The sequence below is a fragment of the Aquarana catesbeiana genome, linkage group LG12, assembly GCF_042186555.1.
Source record: "Aquarana catesbeiana isolate 2022-GZ linkage group LG12, ASM4218655v1, whole genome shotgun sequence".
NCBI classification, from domain to species: domain Eukaryota; kingdom Metazoa; phylum Chordata; class Amphibia; order Anura; family Ranidae; genus Aquarana; species Aquarana catesbeiana.
The window spans coordinates 79,735,174-79,758,934 of record NC_133335.1 but is presented as its reverse complement, the minus strand read 5'-3'; the positions used below and the strand labels follow the sequence as shown (position 1 = coordinate 79,758,934).

Here is a 23,761-nt window from a genome sequence, read left to right as displayed (position 1 = left end):
AGTATCATTTACATTTTAATCAGTGCATTTTTATAGCACTGATCGCTGTATAAATGACAATGGCCCCAAAATAGTGTCATAAGTGTCCGATGTGTCCGCCATAATGTCTCAGTCCCGATAAAAATTGCAGATCACCACCATTATTAATAAAAAAAAAAATTAAGAATAAAAATGCCATAAAACTATCCCCTATTTTGTAGACGCTACAACTTTTGCGCAAACCAATCAATATACGATCTTTTTTTTTTTTACCAAAAATATGTAGAAGAATACATATTGGCCTAAACTGAGGAAAAAAATAGTTTTTTTATATATTTTTGGGGGATATTTACTATAGCAAAAGTAAAAAATAATGCATTTTTTTCAAAATTGTCGCACTTTTTTGTTTATAGCGCAAAAAAAAAAAAAAAACGCAGAGGTGATCAAATACCATCAAAAGAAAGCTCTATTTGTGAGGAAAAAAAGGACGTCAATTTGTTTAAGTGCAACGTCGCACGACCACGCAATTGTCAGTTAAAGCGACGCAGTGCCGAATGGCAAAAAGTGCTCTGGTCAGGAAGGGGGTAACATCTTCCGGGGCTGAGGCGGTTAATAATCCTTTTTTTTTTTAAATGATTTGCAAAGCCAATGCCTGTTCTGTAATATTAAAGCAAACTGTCCAGTACACACATTAAATTTAGAATGTGTTCATAACACTTTACTTTGTGTTGTTTTACATCATGTCATCATTTCTCAGGGTTGGACCTGGCAATGCTCCCCAAACCCCTTAAAGTGAAACTAATGGAGGTTTTTTCTTATTTGGGAAAGGGAGGGTTTTTTGCCATCAGTGTCCCATGAGGGAGATTTCACTTTATTTCCTGATCCATTCCCTCTATCAAAACAGGAAGTGAGAGGAATCCCTCCAAAGTGAGGTGTAGAGAACAGCTCCAAGTTGCCATGATGTATTGAATTTTACAGAGAATTACATTAGCTGCAGATTGAGAAGAAAAGCTAATTGTTAATAACAATTCATTTACAATATGGCTTGTCTAGCAATTGTATATGATATATTATTATTTTTTTTTTTACGTTATATATTTTTTCCCACAAACGCGGAGAAACCTTTTAAGTGCAAGCGAAAGCACACCACTCCCTTCTAACTCAAACTCTTCCTCATTCTTTTTAAAGCATATCCTCATTTGGTGGGATTTTTTAGGCAATCAAATATTACTTAACCACTTTAGCCCCGGAAGAATTTACTCCCTTCCTGACCAGAGTACTTTTTGCGATTCGGCACTACATCGCTTTAAATGACAATTGCGCGATCGTGCGACGTGACTCTCAAACAAAATTGATGTCCTTTTTTTCCCACAAATAGAACTTTGTTTTGGTGGTATTTGATCACCTCTGGGGTTTTTATTTTTTGGGACCATTGTCATTTATACAGCAATCAGAGCTAAACAAATGCACTGATTCCTGTGTAAATGACACTGGCAGTGAAGGGGTAACCATTAGGTGGCAGTGTAGGGGTTAAGTGTGTCCTAGGGGCGTGTTTCTAACTGTGGGGGGCATGGCTATGTGTGACACGTCACTGATCTCTGCTCCGATGACAGGGAGCAGAGATCAGTGACACTGTCACTAGGCAGAACGAGGAGATGCTTTTTTACAATAGCATCTCCCCAATCTTCCTCCCTGTGAGGCGAAGGCGGATATCCCCGTGGCGATCGAGTCCGCGGGACCCGCAACCCAACTCACGGAGCATGCCACAGGCACGCGCGCCGCTGGCCGCCTCTTAGGAAAAAGAACGTTGTACAATCTTCATAACACAAAAAGTCCAACATTGTATACCCCCCACTCTACTGAATCCATCCTTCCACCATCATCGGGGTGGAATTCCAGCAAGTAGTTGGGGGATACCACTCTATGTATTCCTTCTATTTTTCAAGCACCTTTGATATATGCCATATAGACTACTGTATGTTGGACTTTATGTGTTGTGAAGATTGTACAATGTTCTTTTTACAATTTTAATGAATACAAATTTTCAATAAAATTATAGTTTTTAAGTACAGTAAAACCTTGGATTGCGAGCATAATTCGTTCCAGAAACATCCTTGTAATCTAAAGCACTTGTATATCAAATGAATTTCCCCCATAAGAAGTAATGGAAACTCCAATGATTCATTCCACAACCATTTATTCATAAGTCCTTCAGTTTATAGTCCATTAAACAAGATTACAGCAATGTGATAGGTTGGGTACCCAAAAAATGTTCATCCACAAATGGAATCCTCCACAAGGGGATAAGAAGGAAAATTCAGCAGGAGCTACAGAGTATAAAAAAGAAGAGAGGTGTCTCTAAGTGTAGCCATATGGTTACATTTAATGAAGGTACAACATTTAGCAACTCACATGGTTGATAATTAAAAGAGGCACATCTAAGTATGCAGGCATGCAGGGTGAAGCTGTCTACATAGACCATCCTCCACATCGCCGGCTCTCACCGCTGTCAGTCTGCAATCATGACTGGGAAGACTACCCTGCAGTAGAGCGATCTGAAATTGAGGCTTGAAGCGTTCATAGAGCGCAGCATGGAAGGGAAGACGTCAGTGGCGGTGAGAAGGATGGTCTATGTGGACAGCTTTACCCCGGATGCCTGCATACTTAGATGTGCCTATTTTAATCATCAACCACATGAGTTGCTAAGGGTCGGTTCACACTGGGGCGACTTGGGATCCGACTTGTACGCCCTCAAGTCGCCCCAAGTCGCCCCAAGTCGCTTTGCATTTAGATTATCATGGTAGGCAATGGGAGCGTCTTAATTGACACTACTGAAGTCGCTCCGACTTCAGAAAAGGTTCCTGTACTACTTCTATCCGACTTGTAGGCGACTTGTACCCATTCAACTCAATGTAAGTCGCCTGCAAGTCGGATCTCTCAAGCGACTTTGCAGAGAAAACCCCTCCCTCCCCCCTCCCTCCCAGAGAGGTGATTGGCCACAGGCGAAGTCGCCTGTCATGGAGGCGACTTCAAGTCGCCTCGTAATTTGCCGAAGTCGCGCTGAAGTCGCGCTAAAGTCGCGCTGAAGCCGCGTTGAAGTCGCGGTACAAAGTCGCGCTAAAGTCGTGTTGCCCATGTGTGAACCGACCCTTAATGTTGTACCTTCATTAAATGTAGTCATATTGCTACACTTAGAGGCGCCTCTCTTCTCTTTTATACTCAGTTGTGACATGACGCTATTGTATATCAAGACATTGTTTGTATATCAAGTCAAAATTTATTTAAAAGTGTTGCTTGTCTTGCAAAACGCTCTCAAACCAAGGTTTTACTGTAATGTGTTTGATTGCCTAAAAAATCCCACCAAATGAGAATATGCTTTAAAACAATGTAATTGGGATGATGGCAATTACAGCCACAATCACTTGAGTTTCTTTATTTTACTCTTCCTCGTTCTAACCTAAATGAAAAAAGGTTTTGATCACAACCCTACTTTCAAATGTAGCCAGAACTTTTTTTCAAGTTTTGGGTATCATAGGGAAAGATTAAAGTGAAACTATACTTTATCTGAGCACCACAAAGCAAAAAAGCTATTTAATTCATTTTTATTATTAAAAGCAAACTAACTAATTTGCCCATGTCTTCATGCTTTATTTTGTTGAGAAATCCCTTTGAAAAACACCCCTTAGCATTTCTGACCATGGCCATCTTGAGTAAGGGCTGATGATCATTTAGGCATTTACTTCCTGGAATCCACTTGCCTTTAGCATCATATGGCACGGCATGGAAACAAGGAAGTAACTAAACAAATGTAAAAAAAAAAAAAGAGTTTAAGCAAATGTGATATACTTTCCTATCCATTTACTAATGATAGCAACACGAGGCTTAACCGCTTCAGCCCCGGAAGATTTTACCCCCTTCCAGACCAGAGCACTTTTTGCGATTTGGCACTGCGTTGCTTAAAGAGACAATTGCGCAGTCGTGCGACGTTGCACCCAAACAAAATTGACGTCCTTTTTTTTCCACAAATAGGACTTTCTTTTGGTGGTATTTGATCACCTCTGCGGTTTTTATTTGTTGCGCTATAAACAAAAAAAGAGCGGCAATTTTGAAAAAAAAGCAATATTTGTTACTTTTTGCTATAATAAATATCCCCCAAAAAATATATAAAAAAACACATTTTTTCCTCAGTTTAGGCCGATATGTATTCTTCTACATATTTTTGGTAAAAAAAAATGCAATAAGCTTATATTGATTGGTTTGCTCAAAAGTTACAGTGTCTACAAAATAGGGAATAGATTTATGGCATTTTTATTATTATTTTTTTTTTAATTAGTAATGGTGGCGATCTGCGATTTTTATCAGGACTGCAACATTATGGCGGACACATCGGACACTTTTGACACTATTTTGGGACCATTCTCTCAGTCCTGAGCTGGGTGCTGGAGCGAACAGTCACATTATTCCCACAGGGTCCTTTCCTGCTTTTCGGTACCAGTGGGTCCTCTGGCTTCCCCTCCTCCGGGTTGGTGTTGTGTGGGCGTGGGGGAGCTGGACCAGTACAGTCGGGCCAGGCATTTTCCTGTTCTTGAGGTATGCCTGCATATTGAACTCTGTGGCTCAAGCAATTTGGAAACAACTCCTCTTGGCACCTCTATGTTTTTAAACAATTGTGACTTCCAGTCTATAATACTGAGTTTCTTGTTTAAACTATACCCCTGAAGGAGGATTACATTTTCCCTCCGAAACGCGTTGGGTACAGGAAACACTAGTCCGTTATATGTATTCTGATTTGTATGACAACACTAGAATGTTGATTCTCAACATGTTTTTTATTAAATGTTGTGTATTTTTCATATTTCAATAAATACTTTTCATATTAGAATATACCTTTTTACCATTTTGTGTCTTAAAAGTCCGCCACCTGGGGATCTTTTTTCATTTCTTGTAAACACTGGATGTGGCACAACTATATGCCTAATTGTAAACCGACTCACCCTCGCTATTTTGGGACCATTGTCATTTATACAGCGATCAGTGCTATACAAATGCACTGTCATGTCACTAGGCAGAACGGGGAAATGCCTTGTTTACATAGGCATCTCCCCGTTCTGCGGCTCCGTGACACGATCGCCGTGAGACCGGCGGACATCGAGTGCACAGGTCCCATGAGCACGGACACGCTGTACACGGCGGGCGCGCCTGCCATCCCTGCCAATTAAAGGGGACATACAGGTACGCCCATTTGCCTACCGCTGCCATTGTGCCGACGTATATTGGCGTGCAGCGGTTGGCAAGTGGTTAAAGAGGAATTGAACTCTGCTCGTATCATTATAATAAAAAACAATAATATAATAAAATATAATGAAAACATCTTTGCCATTCTGAAGCTTCCCTCCAACCACTTTGCATATTATTTTATATATATACTGTGATTCTGTACTTGCCAAATATGCTGCAGAAATCTCCCTCCACTGAGTCTGGCTGCATCCATTTTAACTGTGGGCAGCTGAAGCTGCTGCCTGTTCACTTTCTGGGTTTACACAGACACACAAAGGCACACCTCCAGCTCTGTAGCTCTCATTGGCCCTCTTATGACTCATCCCCCTCCCTTCCTGGCAAATTCTCACAAGAGTGAGAGAGCTGTGCATGATGTCATAAGCCTAGGCTTTTTTCCAGACACGAAACAGGAAGTGGGCTGTAGAAGGTATTTATTGGCAGAAAAAAATGTTTTACTATCCAAAGATGGAAAGATGAAAAAATGACTGAAGATCCGCTTTAAAAATATTTGAATGAGAGAGTGAAGTTCTGCTTTAATGCTCTTTTCAGTTTATTGAATTAAAGTGAATTTATTTATTTTTGCTGTTGAAGTGCCTTTCTGGAGATTTCTCTTGTCTTCCTGCCCTGCATGTGTAACAGGAGTGGAAAAGATTACAAAATTGTCCTCATTCAAAGATTTAACCTCTTGTTCTGGTGACAATATTTCTGATGAAATATTGGATTTCTCAATCCTTTCTATTCTAATTACAGTGGTCGCAGGACAAAAAGAGAGAGAACCTACACAGAAGAGACAGCAAAAAAAAATCTTCTCTTTTCTCTGATTGGCTGTCGCAGTGGTCACATGGTTGGCAAACAGTCTTGCTGGTTCTCAATCATTACTAGAGATCGACAGCTCAGTCACTGTGCTTTAGTTTTCTCCAATTACGGGCCCAGTGATTCCTTGTGCTCTGGCTAACAGGAATACACACCTCTGCAGATCTTATGATCGTATGGACCATGAATATCTGCTAATGCTAATATGTATACTTTTTATCTCCATTTACAGACATACTTTCTCTGGGTATACAGTAAAGACTGTGTTCAGGTCCACATGAATTTCACCAGGTAAGACAAGGATAAGGACAAGAATATTTGGTGCTTTTTTTTTTATTTTAATAGCCTTTATAAAGTTTAAATCAAGAAATATACAGAAACACAATACCAGGTATAGAACATCCCTAGCTGGTATGTCCAAAGAACATCAGGTCTGTCATTTATTTGTAGTTACATAGTCTGACAAAAGACAAAAAGTCCATCTAGTTCAACCAACAGAAAAATACCTAAATTGAAATCCTCCATGCACACAATCCCATACCCAGAGTTTATTCATAGGAAGAAAAAAAAAAAAAAAAACGCTATGAAGCATGCTCCAATTTGCTCCAGCATTGGAAAAATAATTTCCCGATCCCCAAGGTGCCAATCAGATATTCCCAGGATCAACAATCCCTGGTGTTACTACCTATATAAATATAAATGTTAGTATCCAATTATATTTTGTGTATTTATGAATACATCCAACAAGGCCCACAGTCATTTCCACATGGCTCTAGCTTGTATGGCATATGATCTTATTTAGGTAATACTTCAATGTATAATATTATCTGAAGATAGTTTTAGGCTCCATGCACACTAGTGTTTTTGTAAGCTCCTAGAAGCTGTTATTGGCCTTTTTTTCTGCTCCTAGAAGCTAAATAGTGTTATCCTATGTGTCCATACACACTACTTTAGGTTATCAGCATTATCAGCATTTTTGAGCTTCAGCATCTAAGAGCAGAAAAAAAAGTTTTTGGGGAGCAGAAAAAAATGCTGAATGCTCCTAATTGCTTCTAAATGCTACTAAAATGCTCTTAACAGCTTTTTTGAGCTTTTTTTTTCTTCATGTACTGAAAAACGCTAATAAAATGCTAATTGGTAAGATTTTTTCCTGACGTCAATACATGGCAGCATACATATGATATAGCTGCGCCCCTATATCAACCCATGGGACCTGTTTAGCTCTATAAAAGTCTTACTGAGAGCTACCTCCCCCAATCTGGTTTTAGATTGTGTGGCAATCGCTGAACAATGCGCATTAGGTGCCCCAAATGCGATACGGTTCTGCTGTGATTGTCATGTGGCATACCTACCGGAAAATTTAAAGGAAAGGATGGCTCGTTCAGAACCATCTCCGCCGGGATAGTCAAAACTATTCACCGGGCATATAGAGCAGCCAGGAAGGATCCTCCAGAGGTGGTTAGAGATCACTCAACCAAGTCAAAGTCTTCTTCTTGGGTGGCACGGGCAAGAGTGTCTCTGGAGACAGTCTGCAAAGCAGCTAGCTGGTCATCACATCATATGTTCTTAAAACACTACAGGGTGCATCCAGCAGCTCCTATTACAGTAGAGTTTGGGAGGAAAACTATCCAAGCTTCTATGTCTATTGTTAAATAAAGACTAAGTTTGCATCATTAAACCCTCCCTCTCAAAATCTCATTATTTATCATATGTATGCAGAAATGTTGGCGTCAGGAAAATTGAAAATTGTATCAAATACTGCAATTTTCCATTCCTGACGCCAAACCATGGCAGCATACGAACCCTCCCTCTGATCTTTGTGCTTTATATGCAGAATGGGGGAGGTAGCTCTCAGTCAGACTTTTATAGAGTTAAACAGGTCCTGCGGGTGGACATAGGGGCGGAGCTTTATCATATGTATGCTGCCATGTATTGGGAAGGAAAGGAAAATTACGGTAAGTATTTGATACAATTTTCCATTATATTGCTTCTTCTTGGATCAGAAAGTGGTGGCAAACCACACAAACTACAACAATCTTTTTTTTTTTATTATTCAAGATGGGAAAGATCTAGAATTTCATTCAGGTTATTACTGCTTTTTGTGCCTTCCTAACCCAGCGGCACCATTTACCCTTCATTTTTTGTCCTGGTGTCTCAGGTGAAATTTCCTCAACTGGCTGACAGACAGCAATAATAAACCCTGACAGGACTATCAAATTCTCTATATGGAACTAAGAATAATCATGAAGACTTTTGTCAGGCTTTGAGCATTTTTAAAAAAGCACCTTTTTTTTGGATCTTATTGTTTTTCTTTTATGAATTCTTGTGTTTTAGGTGTGGCCTTATGCTGACTCTAATCACCAACCTCTCAATATGGACGGCAGCTGTGACTGATGAATCTCTTCATCAGACTCCAAGTGTAGGCGATTCCACAGGTGGCCATAGATGGATGAGAGGTAAGATAGTGTAAAAAGAGCAAATATTACTCAGATAGGTGGAAAGTATAAATATCTTGAGCTAAGGTACTGACTCAAATACACAAGCATTGGATGAAGAAGCACGTTCAGTACTTGAGTGTTTTTGAGGGCCCATTCCAGCCAATTGGTAAACTTTCCTAATGGGAGGCTCCATTGCAGTCAAGAGTATGACTAACATTTCTGTCAAACAATTCAGTAAGAACTCACAGGCACAGGTTTAATAAAAGCCTGCTTTTTTGTAAATGAACCAAATGCCAAAGTGTCATGGATGGGGTTTCAAGGGTTACAGTGATGGGGGAGGATGGACAACACCCATCCACCATATGTTCCTCCGAACCCAGCCTACACATAGAGATTTGATTGACACAACATTAGCATAGGTTTTAAGCAAACCTGTTATTCACTACAAAAAGGTCAAAGAAAAATCTTCGGGAGGCTGAGGACCCCTTAATCGGGTAAGTTATTTGCCTGAGGAAGGGCTTCTTAGCGGCCCCAAAACATTGCATTGGTAGCCAATAAATGGTTTGCTGATATCCTATGCTAATGGTGTGCCAGTGATATCTAATTATTTAAACTTTGTGTTTTGAAGGCATTATCTATCACTTCACTGCAGCACCCAGGAATTCATGATCTATGGCTGTAATGAGTGCTGTAGATCATAAAAATATATTGACTTGGCACCAAGTCTGTCATGGACGTCATGTACAGTGGGATGATGATGCGTGAGGTGTTATGCCCTGTACACACGATCGGACATTGATCGGACATTCCGACAACAAAATCCATCGGATTTTTTCCGACGGATTTTGGGCCAAACTTGTCTTGCATACACACGGTCGCACAAAGTTGTTGGAAAATCCGATCGTTCTGAATGCGCTGACGTAAAACACGTACGTCGGGACTATAAACGGGGCAGTAGCCAATAGCTTTCGTCTCTTTAATTTATTCTGAGCATGCGTGGCACTTTTGTGCGTCGGATTTGTGTACACAAGATCGGAATTTAAACGATCGGATTTTGTTGTCGGAAAATTTTATATCCTGCTCTCAAACTTTGTGTGTCGGAAATTCCGGCGGAAAAAGTCAGATGGAGCCCACACACGATCGGAATTTCCAACAACACAATCCGATCGCACTTTTTCCATCTGAAACTCCGACCGTGTACAGGGCATTACTGTTCATCATTCCTTAGAAATATGCCAGTGTGCTAATATCCAGACTAATAACTAGAACCTTCAGTGCCCTGGTGCAAGAAACCATGAAGGGCCCCATGACTACTGTTCCATCACTCCAATTCCGACAGTGACGGCTGGTGCTAAACTTTTTTTTGGGGGGGGGGGCGGCAAACAAACTCCTCCAGGGCCAGAAGAGTCCCTGCGCAGCCTGGATTTAACAGGGCTCTGGATGGATTGGGAGGATTCCCCAGAGTCGCTAGTGTCAGTGTGAGGGGGGCACCTCTGTCAGCTGAGACAGCGGAGGATGTGTGTGTCAGAATTGGTAACGCTAGAGGTCTGATGCCCGGCGGCGCAGGATGTCTCCTGCCGCCATTATGTTAAAGATCTGCACTGTGGGAAAGTAACTGGAGAGTTTATTTACCGGCGGGTGGTGGCGGAGCTTGATGGGACTCTTGTCATGCCACAGCGGTGGGTGGGCAAGCTGCAAGTCAGGGACCAGTGTAGCGGTGCTAGCAGGTCTGGATCTGGTGTTCCCTGGGTGAAGAGCGGAGCAATGCGACCATCTACTTCAGCTGTCCCCCCACCAATAGCAAATATTGATTCGCTAGTAATCACAAGTGGGTGGGTTTGCCTCAAGCCCAACCTTTTTCAAGCCATATAGAGCCTCCGGCTCTAATCACGTGCTTGAGAGAAAAATAAACTCAAAGAAATCTATGAGTCTGGTGCCCTGCATACATCCCAGCATGCAAACTAGGGGGGCGGCCGCTACTGAATCCTGAGGTCCTTTATTTCAGTGGTGGGGCCCTGTTCACACTGCTGCTACTAATTATGCGAAAGTGGATGCTGAACGGTTCCTGCACTACTTTCCTGCAACTTTTGTGCTAATTGAGTGCCAAAGACTGCAATGTTAAATCACAAAAGTCGCAGGCAAGTTGCAAGGAAATTGCAAGCAAGCCACAAGCTAGTCACAGGACTTTGGGGTCGCAGCAGTGTGAGCCAAGCTTTGTGGTCCTGCATTGGGACCCTTACACACAGGGGCGGACTGACCATTCGGTCACTCGGTCGCCGACCGAGGGCCCGACGTCAGGAGGGGCCCCATGAGCGGCTCAGTCAGCAGAGGAAAAAAGCCGCCCGCCGCACCGCATGAAAACCCCGTCCTCCTGGATTTTTACAGCTCCCAGCACCGCGGCCAGCCCGCTGCCCGAGCAGACCTCGGCTTGGGCTGAGAGAGGCTCTGTCAGCAGGGAGGGGCGGGGCAGGGAGCTCCACTGACGCTCTGACCCTGCCCTGCCCCGCCCCTCCTCATGTAGTCTGAGTCTGAGCGTCTCTCCTGCACTTCTGAGAGCTCCGCTCTAGACCACAGAAATCCCCGCCTCTACCGACGAAAGCCCCGCCCCTACCGACGAAAGCTCCGCCCCTTTTCCCGACGAAAGCTCCACCCCCTGCCGACGAAAGCTCCGCCCCCGGACCTCTGAGAGCGGGAGGTGAGCCCGAATGGTCAGGTAGGTCCTTCTGCCTACATTATATAAACGGCCTGTAGACCCCTTTTTTTTTTTGCTAAACCATCCCTGGAAATGTTGTTTATCCCCCTGTATAGCTGTGCATTGCTGAAAGTTTACATTTTAAAACTGGCTACCTGGTCATCTCCTTTAGTCGCATTCGCAGTCTGGTTATTTCCTGTAGTCGCATTCGCAGTCTGGTTATTTCCTGTAGTCGCATTCGCAGTCTGGTTATTTCCTGTAGTCGCATTCGCAGTCTGATTATTTCCTGTAGTCGCATTCGCAGTCTCTGGTTATCTCCTGTAGTCGCATTCGCAGTCTGGTTATTTCCTGTAGTCGCATTCGAAGTCTGATTATTTCCTGTAGTCGCATTCGCAGTCTGGTTATTTCCTGTAGTCGCATTCGAAGTCTGATTATTTCCTGTAGTCGCATCCCCAGTCTCTGGTTATCTCCTGTAGTCGCATCCCCAGTCTCTGGTTATTTCCTGTAGTCGCATTCGCAGTCTCTGGTTATTTCCTGTAGTCGCATTCGCAGTCTCTGGTTATCTCCTGTAGTCGCAATCCCAGTCTCTGGTTATCTCCTGTAGTTGCATTCGCAGTCTCTGGTTATCTCCTGTAGTCGCATTCGCAGTCTGGTTATTTCCTGCAGTCGCATCCCCAGTCTGGTTATCTCCTGTAGTCGCATCCCCAGTCTCTGGTTATTTCCTGTAGTCACATCCCCAGTCTCTGGTTATTTCCTGTAGTCGCATTCGCAGCCTCTGGTTATCTCCTGTAGTCGCATTCGCAGTCTGGTTATTTCCTGTAGTCGCATCCCCAGTCTGGTTATCTCCTGTAGTCGCATCCCCAGTCTCTGGTTATTTCCTGTAGTCACATCCCCAGTCTCTGGTTATCTCCTGTAGTCGCATCCCCAGTCTCTGGTTATTTCCTGTAGTCGCATCCCCAGTCTCTGGTTATTTCCTGTAGTCGCATTCGCAGTCTGGTTATTTCCGGTAGTCCCATTTGCAGCCTCTGGTTATCTCCTGTAGTCGCATCCCCAGTCTCTGGTTATCTCCTGTAGTCATTTATGATATCTATGGCTATGCATATTTATTGAATCCATATTGAGCACTATATTTGATTGGCTGTTTGCTTCTGCTTAGGCCTGGCAAACATGCACAATCGCACATGATGATGACTTCATCATCATGTGCGTGATTGTGATTGTGCGTGTGTGCCAAGCAGAAGCAGCCAATCAAATATAGTGCTCAATATGGATTAAATAAATAGTGGGAAGAATGTTCCTTACATTGGTGATCAGTGAGAAGAATGCTCCTTACATTGGTGATCAGTGAGAAGAACGTTCCTTACATTGGTGATCAGTGGGAAGAATGTTCCTTACATTGGTGATCAGTGAGAAGAATGTTCCTTACATTGGTGATCAGTGAGAAGAATGTTCCTTACATTGGTGATCAGTGGGAAGAATGCTCCTTACATTGGTGATCAGTGAGAAGAATGCTCCTTACATTGGTGATCAGTGAGAAGAATGTTCCTTACATTGGTGATCAGAACATTTTAAAACTGGCTACCTGGTCATCTCCTTTAGTCGCATTCGCAGTCTGGTTATTTCCTGTAGTCGCATTCGCAGTCTGGTTATTTCCTGTAGTCGCATTCGCAGTCTGGTTATTTCCTGTAGTCGCATTCACAGTCTGGTTATCTCCTGTAGTCGCATTCGCAGTCTCTGGTTACTTCCTGTAGTCGCATTCACAGTCTCTGGTTATCTCCTGTAGTCGCATTCGCAGTCTTTGGTTATTTCCTGTAGTCGCATTCGCAGTCTGGTTATCTCCTGTAGTCGCATTCGCAGTCTCTGGTTATTTCCTGTAGTCGCATTCGCAGTCTGGTCATCTCCTATAGTCGCAGCCGCAGTCTGGTTATTTCCTGTAGTCGCATTCGCAGTCTGGTCATCTCCTATAGTCGCAGTCGCAGTCTGGTTATTTCCTGTAGTCGCATTCACAGTCTGGTCATCTCCTATAGTCGCATTCACAGTCTGGTCATCTCCTGGAGTCGCATTCGCAGTCTCTCTTTATCTCCTGTGGTCGCATTCGCAGTCTCTGGTTATTTCCTGTAGTCGCATTCGCAGTCTCTGGTTATCTCCTGTAGTCGCATTCGCAGTCTTTTTATTTCCTGTAGTCGCATTTGCAGTCTGGTTATCTCCTGTAGTCGCATCCCCAGTCTCTGGTTATCTCCTGTAGTCGCATCCCCAGTCTCTGGTTATCTCCTGTAGTCGCATCCCCAGTCTCTGGTTATCTCCTGTAGTCGCATCCCCAGTCTCTGGTTATTTCCTGTAGTCGCATTCACAGTCTGGTTATTTCCTGTAGTTGCATTCGCAGTCTTTGGTTATTTCCTGTAGTCGCATTCGCAGTCTGGTTATCTCCTGTAGTCGCATCCCCAGTCTCTGGTTATCTCCTGTAGTCGCAATCCCAGTCTCTGGTTATCTCCTGTAGTTGCATTCGCAGTCTCTGGTTATCTCCTGTAGTTGCATCCCCAGTCTCTGGTTATTTCCTGTAGTCGCATTCGCAGCCTCTGGTTATCTCCTGTAGTCGCATTCGCAGTCTGGTTATTTCCTGTAGTCGCATCCCCAGTCTGGTTATCTCCTGTAGTCGCATCCCCAGTCTCTGGTTATTTCCTGTAGTCGCATCCCCAGTCTCTGGTTATTTCCTGTAGTCGCATCCCCAGTCTGGTCATCTCCTGTAGTCGCATTTGCAGTCTGGTTATCTCCTGTACTCGCATCCCCAGTCTCTGGTTATCTCCTGTAGCCATTTATGATATCTATGGCTATGCATATTTATTGAATCCATATTGAGCACTATATTTGATTGGCTGTTTGCTTCTGCTTAGGCCTGGCAAACATGCACAATCGCACATGATGATGACTTCATCATCATGTGCGTGATTGTGATTGTGCGTGTGTGCCAAGCAGAAGCAGCCAATCAAATATAGTGCTCAATATGGATTAAATAAATAGTGGGAAGAATGTTCCTTACATTGGTGATCAGTGAGAAGAATGTTCCTTACATTGGTGATCAGTGAGAAGAATGCTCCTTACATTGGTGGTCAGTGGGAAGAATGTTCCTTACATTGGTGGTCAGTGAGAAGAATGCTCCTAACATTGGTGATCAGTGAGAAGAATGTTCCTAACATTGGTGATCAGTGAGAAGAATGTTCCTTACATTGGTGATCAGTGAGAAGAATGTTCCTTACATTGGTGATCAGTGAGAAGAATGTTCCTTACATTGGTGATCAGTGAGAAGAATGTTCCTTACATTGGTGATCACTGAGAAGAATGTTCCTTACATTGGTGATCAGTGAGAAGAATGTTCCTTACATTGGTGATCAGTGAGAAGAATGCTCCTTACATTGGTGGTCAGTGAGAAGAATGTTCCTTACATTGGTGATCAGTGAGAAGAATGTTCCTTACATTGGTGATCAGTGAGAAGAATGTCCCTTACATTGGTGATCAGTGAGAAGAATGTTCCTTACATTGGTGATCAGTGAGAAGAATGTTCCTTACATTGGTGATCGGTGAGAAGAATGCTCCTTACATTGGTGATCAGTGAGAAGAATGTTCCTTACATTGGTGATCAGTGAGAAGAATGTTCCTTACATTGGTGATCAGTGAGAAGAATGTTCCTTACATTGGTGATCGGTGAGAAGAATGCTCCTTACATTGGTGATCAGTGAGAAGAATGTTCCTTACATTGGTGATCAGTGAGAAGAATGTTCCTTACATTGGTGATCAGTGAGAAGAATGTTCCTTACATTGGTGATCAGTGAGAAGAATGTTCCTTACATTGGTGATCAGTGAGAAGAATGTTCCTTACATTGGTGATCAGTGAGAAGAATGTTCCTTACATTGGTGATCAGTGAGAAGAATGTTCCTTACATTGGTGGTCAGTGAGAAGAATGTTCCTAACATTGGTGATCAGTGAGAAGAATGTTCCTAACATTGGTGATCAGTGAGAAGAATGTTCCTTACATTGGTGATCAGTGAGAAGAATGTTCCTTACATTGGTGATCAGTGAGAAGAATGCTCCTTACATTGGTGATCAGTGAGAAGAATGTTCCTTACATTGGTGATCGGTGAGAAGAATGTTCCTTACATTGGTGATCAGTGAGAAGAATGTTCCTTACATTGGTGGTCATTGAGAAGAATGTTCCTTACATTGGTGATCAGTGAAAATTATATAAAGTTAATAAAAATAATTTAAAAAAAAATGTAAAGCACCCCCATGATCCCAGCACATGCTCTATATGAAAAGCTTTATGTAGGGTGAGCACATGTATGTAAACATGTGTCTATAGATGCAAATGCTGGACTCGGGAGCCCACCTGCAAGGTAACCCCCCCCCCCCCGGAGAGCGCTTCTCTTAGGGAGTTATCTGATGTGGGGAGGAGCCGCGAGAGCCACCCCCAGATGTCGAGGTTCGGGGCCACTCTGTGCAAAACGAGCTGCACAGTGAAGGTAAGTATGATATGTTTGTTATTTAAAAAAAAAAAAGAGCCTTTACAATCACTTTAATTTTGGAAAGGTACCTGTTGTTGCACTTTCTTTAATGTAATTCTGTGACGAATGCATGTAGTGTGGGCAGTGCAAAATGTAGGAGGGGATTTGTGTGGGTGTGGCTTGAGTGTGGGTGGGAACACATGAGCGGGGACAGGGGGCCCCAGGATCTCCTATAGCCCGGGGGCCCCATGAGTTGTCAGTCTGCCCCTGCTTACACATGTTCTGCAGCAGCCCCCTTTCTGCCATCTTGCGGGTACCCCCATGATGGCAGAACGCCAGGGCCCAGTCACAAGTGTGACCTTTGTGACCCCCACTGCTAATATCATGAGGACCCCAAAGTTCACCAAACTTGACACAGCTAATGGCAGTAAAAAAAACACACTAATATCTAAGTGGCCCTAGTCAGTACACTCTGTACCTAAGTAGACTAGAACACTGGCCCCTGCATATCACCCATACCGCTCTAACTAGCAGTTACAATTTGATTGTGGAACTTTTGATACTGTACCTTAGAGATCAAAGTGAGTTGGCATCCACACAGTTATTCAGTTGGATGGAAGGAGCTAGCCATTGCATATGACCTAGTACAGGTAGAATTTTGGCAATAACAATGTTCAAAAAGTCATAACTATGTCAAATTATGAACTATGGATCAAAAAGTAAGACTAATGGTTTCAGCTGTTGTTCTTTTGTGCATAGACACCAAATTTGTATGCTTTACGCTTTTAAAATTTGAAAATGTAGCATAAAAGACCCCAATTAGTAACAACTGTCCCATATTTTACCACAATGCTAGCATGTCTTACATCACATCTCTCTGCATAGCCAGGTATTTGCAGAAGGTTTTATAATTGTGTACTGCATGAGATGAGAGTTTTGGGTCATTACATTTTTCAAAATTTAAAAAGTCGGCAGTCTAGGTGACATTTCTTTTTTTTTTTTTTTTTTACCTCTAACTGTGCTAATTGGCATGCATACACTTAGTCTAGATTGTATCTTTGTTAATCGAGATGCAGACATATAGGCTGGCATTTTTACAAACTGTTGCTGTGAAAACATGCAAATTAAACATTGGGCCTTCCTTCCACACTGCATTGCTAGAAAGCTATGCATGTTCCAAACTAACTGTAACTCCAAGCACTGCATTGTTAACCTGCTTTGCATATTCTGAATTAACATTTTCCTGTCTCACATGACTGTGATGTTAAAAATGTTTATAAAAAAATATGACCCAGGCCCTCTCACTGGATCATGACATAAAGGTATCTTTTCATAAAATAATTGTTGCACCAATGTCAGTGCAAGCGAAACAAAATCTAAGAGATTGACCCATGTATCATCAGCTCCATCTAGTGGCCAAAATGCAGTATGGCTTTCTCATTGAGATATTTCAGAAAAACTATATTATTGTTATCATTATACAGGATTTATATAGCGCCAACAGTTTGCACAGCGCTTTACAACATGGGGGCAGACAGTACAGTTACAATACAAATTAATACAGGAGGGCCCTGCTCGTTATTATTTTATGTTATTAAGAAATGATCTTCCCTTTTAATTCAGCAACCCCTGTAATTTTCTTTAAGATTCAACACAATATGGCAAACTGGAGGTGTCATGTTTGTGTGATTGGCTCCCTGATTTTCTCAAAAGTCTCTAGTAAGATACAAGTCAAGTTTTAGGCACCCCATGCAATAGGAATTTCAATTTTTTTAGATACTCCCCAAGGGTTAATAATAGATGCAGGCCCTGCAACTGTTCTTATTAGAACCAGTCACTGAACCAGGTGATAATAATGAACCAGTATGATTGGGTGGGAGGGGAGGCTATCATCGAATACTGGCACAATCCCCTACAACAGGTATAGTATATTGAAAAGGGGTCCCCACATATCCCTGAATGGGGAGACTGTGGGTAAAGAAGGGGGATTTTTAGATGCCACAAACAGTATCTACTGTTCTGCGTTTTTTATAGCTAGGCAACTTCTATCCTCATATTGATTAGTGGTTCCAAATGAATAATAACTACTGCAGTAGGGAACAGACACAAAAGATACACTCCGCATCTTTCCTAATAACTGTTCTCCTTTATTTTGACGCAATTGAAGGTTTTTATACACATGATTACGTAGGTATCACATTAATATAACAATTGTACTTTTATGGTAACAAAGGGAGTAACATAGGCAGGCTAATTCTAATCAGGACTCGAAAGAATGCAAACATGTCATGAAAACTTTATTAGTGCCGTGTGCACAATAAGTGCAGTGTACAATACATACAAAATAGATTACAATTATATACAGAACTTACAAATGTCCTACTCCTACAATATAAATGAAAAAAGATTTATCTAGATTTTATTTGTCCAAAATGTAAAAACATGTACAATAACATAGATACACAGCACGTCAGCATTAACAATATACGACCATTCTGTGCAAACAATGTGTAACAAAGAGTTTATGGATCATGGATCAACACGTTTCACCCAGAAGAAGTGTGGGGGGGGGCCTCTTCAGGATCCAGTTTGCAACATTGATAAGTCTGATAACTAATAGATATTATCTATTAGTTATCTATTTTACATTTTTTACAGATAAAATCTAGATAAATCTTTTTTTTTTATTTATATTGTAGTAGTTGATACTGTTTTTGACACCTAAAAATCCCTCTTCTCTTCCCACAGTCTGCCCATTCAGGGATAAGTGGGGACACCTTCTCATTATAATGAACCAGGCCCTCCCATTTAGATTCACACTGCAAAGGACATCACATAGTGAAACAAATTGATTTTTCTTTAGAGCAAATACAGGTAGGGCTCTGCAACAAAGTTCGATAAAAACCCAGTAATGTACATAGATAACCCAGAAAGAATAGTTTTTTCTCAACAAAAATAGAGTTACACTTTAATACATCTATATCAAAAACCTTTTTTCTTACTTTTGCATAGAGCGAAGAAACTCATTTAAGTTTTTAATGCTGTCTGTGGCCATATTGGAGTTAATTTCTAGTTCTGGTAACACAAGAGGAAATCGCCTCAAAAAATCCTCTAGATGCAGGGATGCTGTTAGAAATCACGGGGCCCTGTACAGCCTGCCTGACCCATTCTCCATCCTGAAGCAATCCCCCATACCCTGCAGCAACCGACGGGAGTGGCACTCAAGGGGGCCCGGCAGCTGGGGGAAGGAGATTATTTACAGGAGAGAAGATCGGTGTGGCAGGGGGCATTTACTAGAACAGATCCCCTGTAGTTCCCCTACAGCAATTGAAAGCTGGTGGGAGGTAGAGGAGAGGAAGCCAGCCTTCAGCTGCTGCAGGGAGAGGCATACAGGGGATTGGTTCCCCCCCATGCCGCACTGGTCACTCCATGATCCAATTCCTCCTGCTGAACTGATGGGGAGGACCGGTGGTACCCCTTATCATTGTCCCTGTGCCTAGATGGGACCAGGGACTTAGCATGATGTAAAGAACGGCAGTTTGTGTGTACACAATTTTGTATCTGTGTCTCTTTATGTTGTCGGCTATCCAGTTTAGGATAATGATAATTCTCCTAACACAATCTTCCCAATTTCTTACAGCTGGCGGAGGATCTACTGGATGTGACTGTGACAACACTGTTTGTAAAACTTTTCAGACTGGATATTACTATTTGTACCCCTTCAATATTGAGTACAGCCTGTTTGCTTCAGCCCTGTCCTACGTGATGTGGAAGAATGTGGGTCGTACATTGACTGACGACTCCCATTCCACAAATCATTCTTTACGTCTGCCGAGACTCTTTGTGGGCATTGTCTGTGGAGTTGGGGTCCTTATAGCCGGTCTGGTTATATTTATCATTTATGAAATTGAAAACTCAGCTGAGACCAAGGATAAAGTTCTGAAACTGTTTTACATTTTCAACATCGTGGCTCTCGCTCTCATGTCTTTTGGCTCTCTTGCTGGCTCCATAATCTTTAGGTTTGACGAAAGGGATGCAGACAGCCACAAGAACCCTACACGTAGCCTTGATGTTGGCCTGCTCATAATAGCGGCTTTGGGCAAATACATTATATCATATTTCTCAGTTATAGCGGTTATTGCCACATCTGCCAAAGAACTCAGAGACATTCTCAACCTGGTGTACTCAATACTTATGATAGTCCAACACACGCTTCAAAATACCTTTGTTATTGAGGGACTTCACAGACAGCCAGTTCATGACGGACACGATGATCATCACAGCACAGTGGAGTATAATGGCAGACATGAAATTTACATCAATACAGTGGCCACAGCTTCTCAGGGCAATCATTTAGGAGCTGAACATGGGCATGAAGTTCATGAACACCAACACGAGGCGCGTCCACACTCCGATTCAAGGAGAAACCACATAAATTGGAAGAGGAGGATTGTAAAGGAGCTCTCGTTGTTCTTGCTTTTTTCCAACATCATTGTAAGTTAAATCTTTTTGTTAAAATGGAAACAAAAAACATTCTGTAGGCAGAAATCTTTTTTTCCAAATGTCCTGAGCTCACCCCGTTCATTTACAAAGCCGCATGAGTTTCGTTATATGCATTCATTATCTTATTTACAAAAAAAAAATTCTATTCATGAAAATAAATATAACATTGGTGTGAAATAATATTTAATCATTTTAGAAGCCTTTCTCATGAACTTGTATTTTAACTCCACGTGGAATGGTTCCTTTCTCCTTAATAGACATCCTATGGAAAGTCATTGTTAAAGCTTAAAGCAGATCTTCACTCCATCTGAGCACCACAAACCAAAAACGTGAATTAATTCATTTTTAATACTCAACGCCAGCTCACCTATCCATCCATGTCTCCATGCTTTTTTTTGTTGAGAAATCACTTTGAAAAACACCCCCCTAGCATTTCTGGCCCTGGCCATCTTGGGTAAGGGCAGATGATTCATGTAGCATTTGCTTGGAATCCTGGAATCCATCTTTCCTTAGCGCAGGCATGCAGGCAGTAGAGTGTGCTTAGCTAAGAAAACCCCTCTTCCTCTCCTCCCCTTCTGAAGACTGCTGGGATGTATGACATAATTTGCCTAGACAAGAAACCAGGAAGTAACTGAAGAGATGTACAAAAAAAAAAAGTTTAAAACCAATAAATATGATATACTTCCCTATCAGTTTACTAATGCTAGCAGCATAGGGATTAAAAATAATCAATGTAGATTGGAAGAGTAAAGTTCCACTTTTATACTAGGTTCCCCCTCCTTCTTGATTCCTACCCTAACCCCCCTAGAGTATCCTTCTGCCCTATTATTTATTTATTTTATTTTTTTATTTTTTAATCTGCATACATCTTTTTTGGAGTCTTCTGACCACTCATGTGATATCATGGGTCACCTTTGGGCTCAGTTCACACTATTGCTTTCCAGATCGCAGGCGGAATCACCATGATTCTGCCTACAGTTCCGAATCGCCGCAAATCGCAATATGCCCTTCGTGATCCCCACTATTTTCAAAGGCACTCAAATTGCGGCACGATTCCGTAACTTCTTTTTGCGACAGGCGTCCCGCAATTTTTTATTTTATTTTTAATTAAAATTTTATAAAGTTTCACATTATACAAAATATAAACACATTACTCAAAATTTGCATTCGTAGAATCCTCAGGCAGAATCCTGATGATTTCACCCGTGATCCAGAACGCCACTGAGTAAACGGAATTTTATTCTCTTCTGCCTGCTGCGCATTGTGAATGGTTGAGCAGTCTTCTGGGACCAATCACGTGTCCCAGAAGACTGCAGGGGGTGGTAGGAGAACTTCAGCTTCAGATCGCCTTGGCGGTCGGAGTGAAAGTGGGAGTGGGTACCAGTCAAAATCGGGTTACCCGCTCCCCCGCTGCTCCTTAAAAGTGTCAATTCTTTAAGAGGAGCAGGAGATGAGTCCTTAATGCGGAACCGCCCCTTTTGGGTCGAGCTCAGCTTTAAGACATGAGACAGGAGGAACTTCATAGTGCAGTAAATTCTGATAAAATGTATTGACAGGTTAATGCACTAACAACTCCACAGCATAAAAGAAACCGTAATGCCCCGTACACACGATAGGATTTTCCTACGGACAATGTGTGATAGGACCTTTTTGTCGGAAATTCCGACCGTGTGTAAGCTCCATCACACATTTTCCATAGGAATTTCCGTCACACAAAATTTGAGAGCTGGTTCTCAAATTTTCCGACAACAAAATCCGTTGTCGGAAATTCCGATCGTGTGTACACAGTTCTGACGCACAAAGTGCCACGCATGCTCGGAATCAAGCAGAATAGCAGCACTGGCTATTGAACTTCATTTTCTCGGCTCGTCGTACGTGTTGTACGTCACCGCGTTCTTGACGTTCGGAATTTCCGACCAACTTTGTGTGACCGTGTGTATTCAAGACAAGTTTGAGCCAACATCCGTCGGAAAAAAAAATGGATTTTGTTGTCGGAAAATCCTATCGTGTGGCATTAGATTACGGATTCAAGCCCCGCAGCAGGAACTAGCCGCCGACGTACGTGATGACATCACAAGATCAGCTCTGGAGCAGATCTCTGGATGTCATTGCATATGCTGGCAGCTAGTTCCTGCAGCGGGGCTTATGCTGCGGAATTGTAAGTGCATTAACCTGTCAATTAACCTGGATCTGGATTGCACTCTTAGTTCTGGATCATACAATAACTTGTATTTAATATAACTGTTTCCTTATCTATTAGTTCTGAACCATACCATGAGTTGCCTCTAATATAATTGTTTCCTTATCTCTTAGTTCTGGATCATACCTGCCTTTGGTGCCCGTCCTGAGTTTGACAATGACCGAGAGCTGCAATTCTATGGGAGCACAATGTGGACCGCTATTGTCAACCTTGGCCTTCCTTTCGGGATCTTCTACAGAATGCATGCTGTCGCCAGCCTTCTTGAAGTTTATGTTATATCCTGATCCCACTAATATATATTTATATCATTATGACCCTTATGTTTGTCATCCATCATCATTATGGAAAAAAAAACATTTGACTGCAGATGACCTGGAAAATAAGAAGCCTGAATAAACCATCCATGATTATCTCTACCTCTGATATTGTGTTCTAAGACTGTCTAGTCATGGTTTGAAAGAGGTGATAAGTCTCTGATAAAATGAAGGAGGTTTTCAGCTTTGTGATGACTGAACAAATTTTATTCTAATTGTTTAAAGCGGTGTTCTGCCTGGGGGAAAAAAAATAAAAGTCAGCAGCAATACTGTCGCTGCTGACTTTTAATATATGGACACTTACCTGTCCTGGGAGCCCGCGATGTTGGCACCACAGCCGATTTTCGGCACCCCGCCATTCATCGTAAGGGAGACCGGCTGTGAAGCCTTTTGGCTTCGCAGCCGGTTCCCTACTGCGCATGTGCAAAGCGCACTGCGCTTTCTAATTGGCCTGGTAGTGGGGGAAGGAGGAGGGGGGCTGAACTTCCGAGGGATGGCGCTGCGGCGCCGTCTCCCGGAAATGGGGAAGGGTACCTGTCAAAAACAGGTACCCATTCCCCCTCCCCCCCCTGAAAGGTGCCAAATGTGGCACCGGAGGGGGGGGGGGGGAGCAGATCAGCGGAAGTTCCACTTTTGGGTGGAACTCCACTTTAAAACAACAACGATAGTCTACTACTCATGTCTCAGGGTGATAGTAAACTGCTACGCCTCATGTGAAACAATGAGTTTATTTGAGGGCTATTGACAAAATTACCACTTCATATATACTGTATATATATATACAGTATGTCATAATCTTTCCTACTCATTTGTAAATAGTTTTTGATGTATTCTAATATTTCGATTTTTAATTATTAATCAATGGAATAACACATGAGCAGGCGGATGACAGGTCCATGTCCATGTCTGCTCCACTATATGGAGCGGACACGGACACCGACACAGGCCACTGCTCTCTCTGGGACGGTCACCTGATCCGATGGACGGATGGGGAATGGATCCCCATCTTTTAGCAGACTGGACCGGATAGGATGTCAGCGGCTTTGTA

At 42.5% G+C, this 23,761-nt stretch overlaps 1 protein-coding gene across 1 annotated transcript in view; it reads left to right on the top strand.

The window, feature by feature from the left end:
- The window catches only part of LOC141114441 (proton channel OTOP2-like), a 35,875-nt gene extending 13,192 nt beyond the window's left edge, over positions 1 to 22,683 (top strand). Inside the window, exons 4-7 of the mRNA XM_073608115.1 lie at positions 6,302 to 6,360; positions 8,404 to 8,525; positions 19,337 to 20,190; positions 22,513 to 22,683. Coding sequence (XP_073464216.1) covers positions 6,302 to 6,360; positions 8,404 to 8,525; positions 19,337 to 20,190; positions 22,513 to 22,683 — 1,206 coding nt within the window. The remainder of the gene's footprint in view (positions 1 to 6,301; positions 6,361 to 8,403; positions 8,526 to 19,336; positions 20,191 to 22,512) is intronic.
- The last annotated feature ends 1,078 nt before the right edge of the window (positions 22,684 to 23,761 follow it).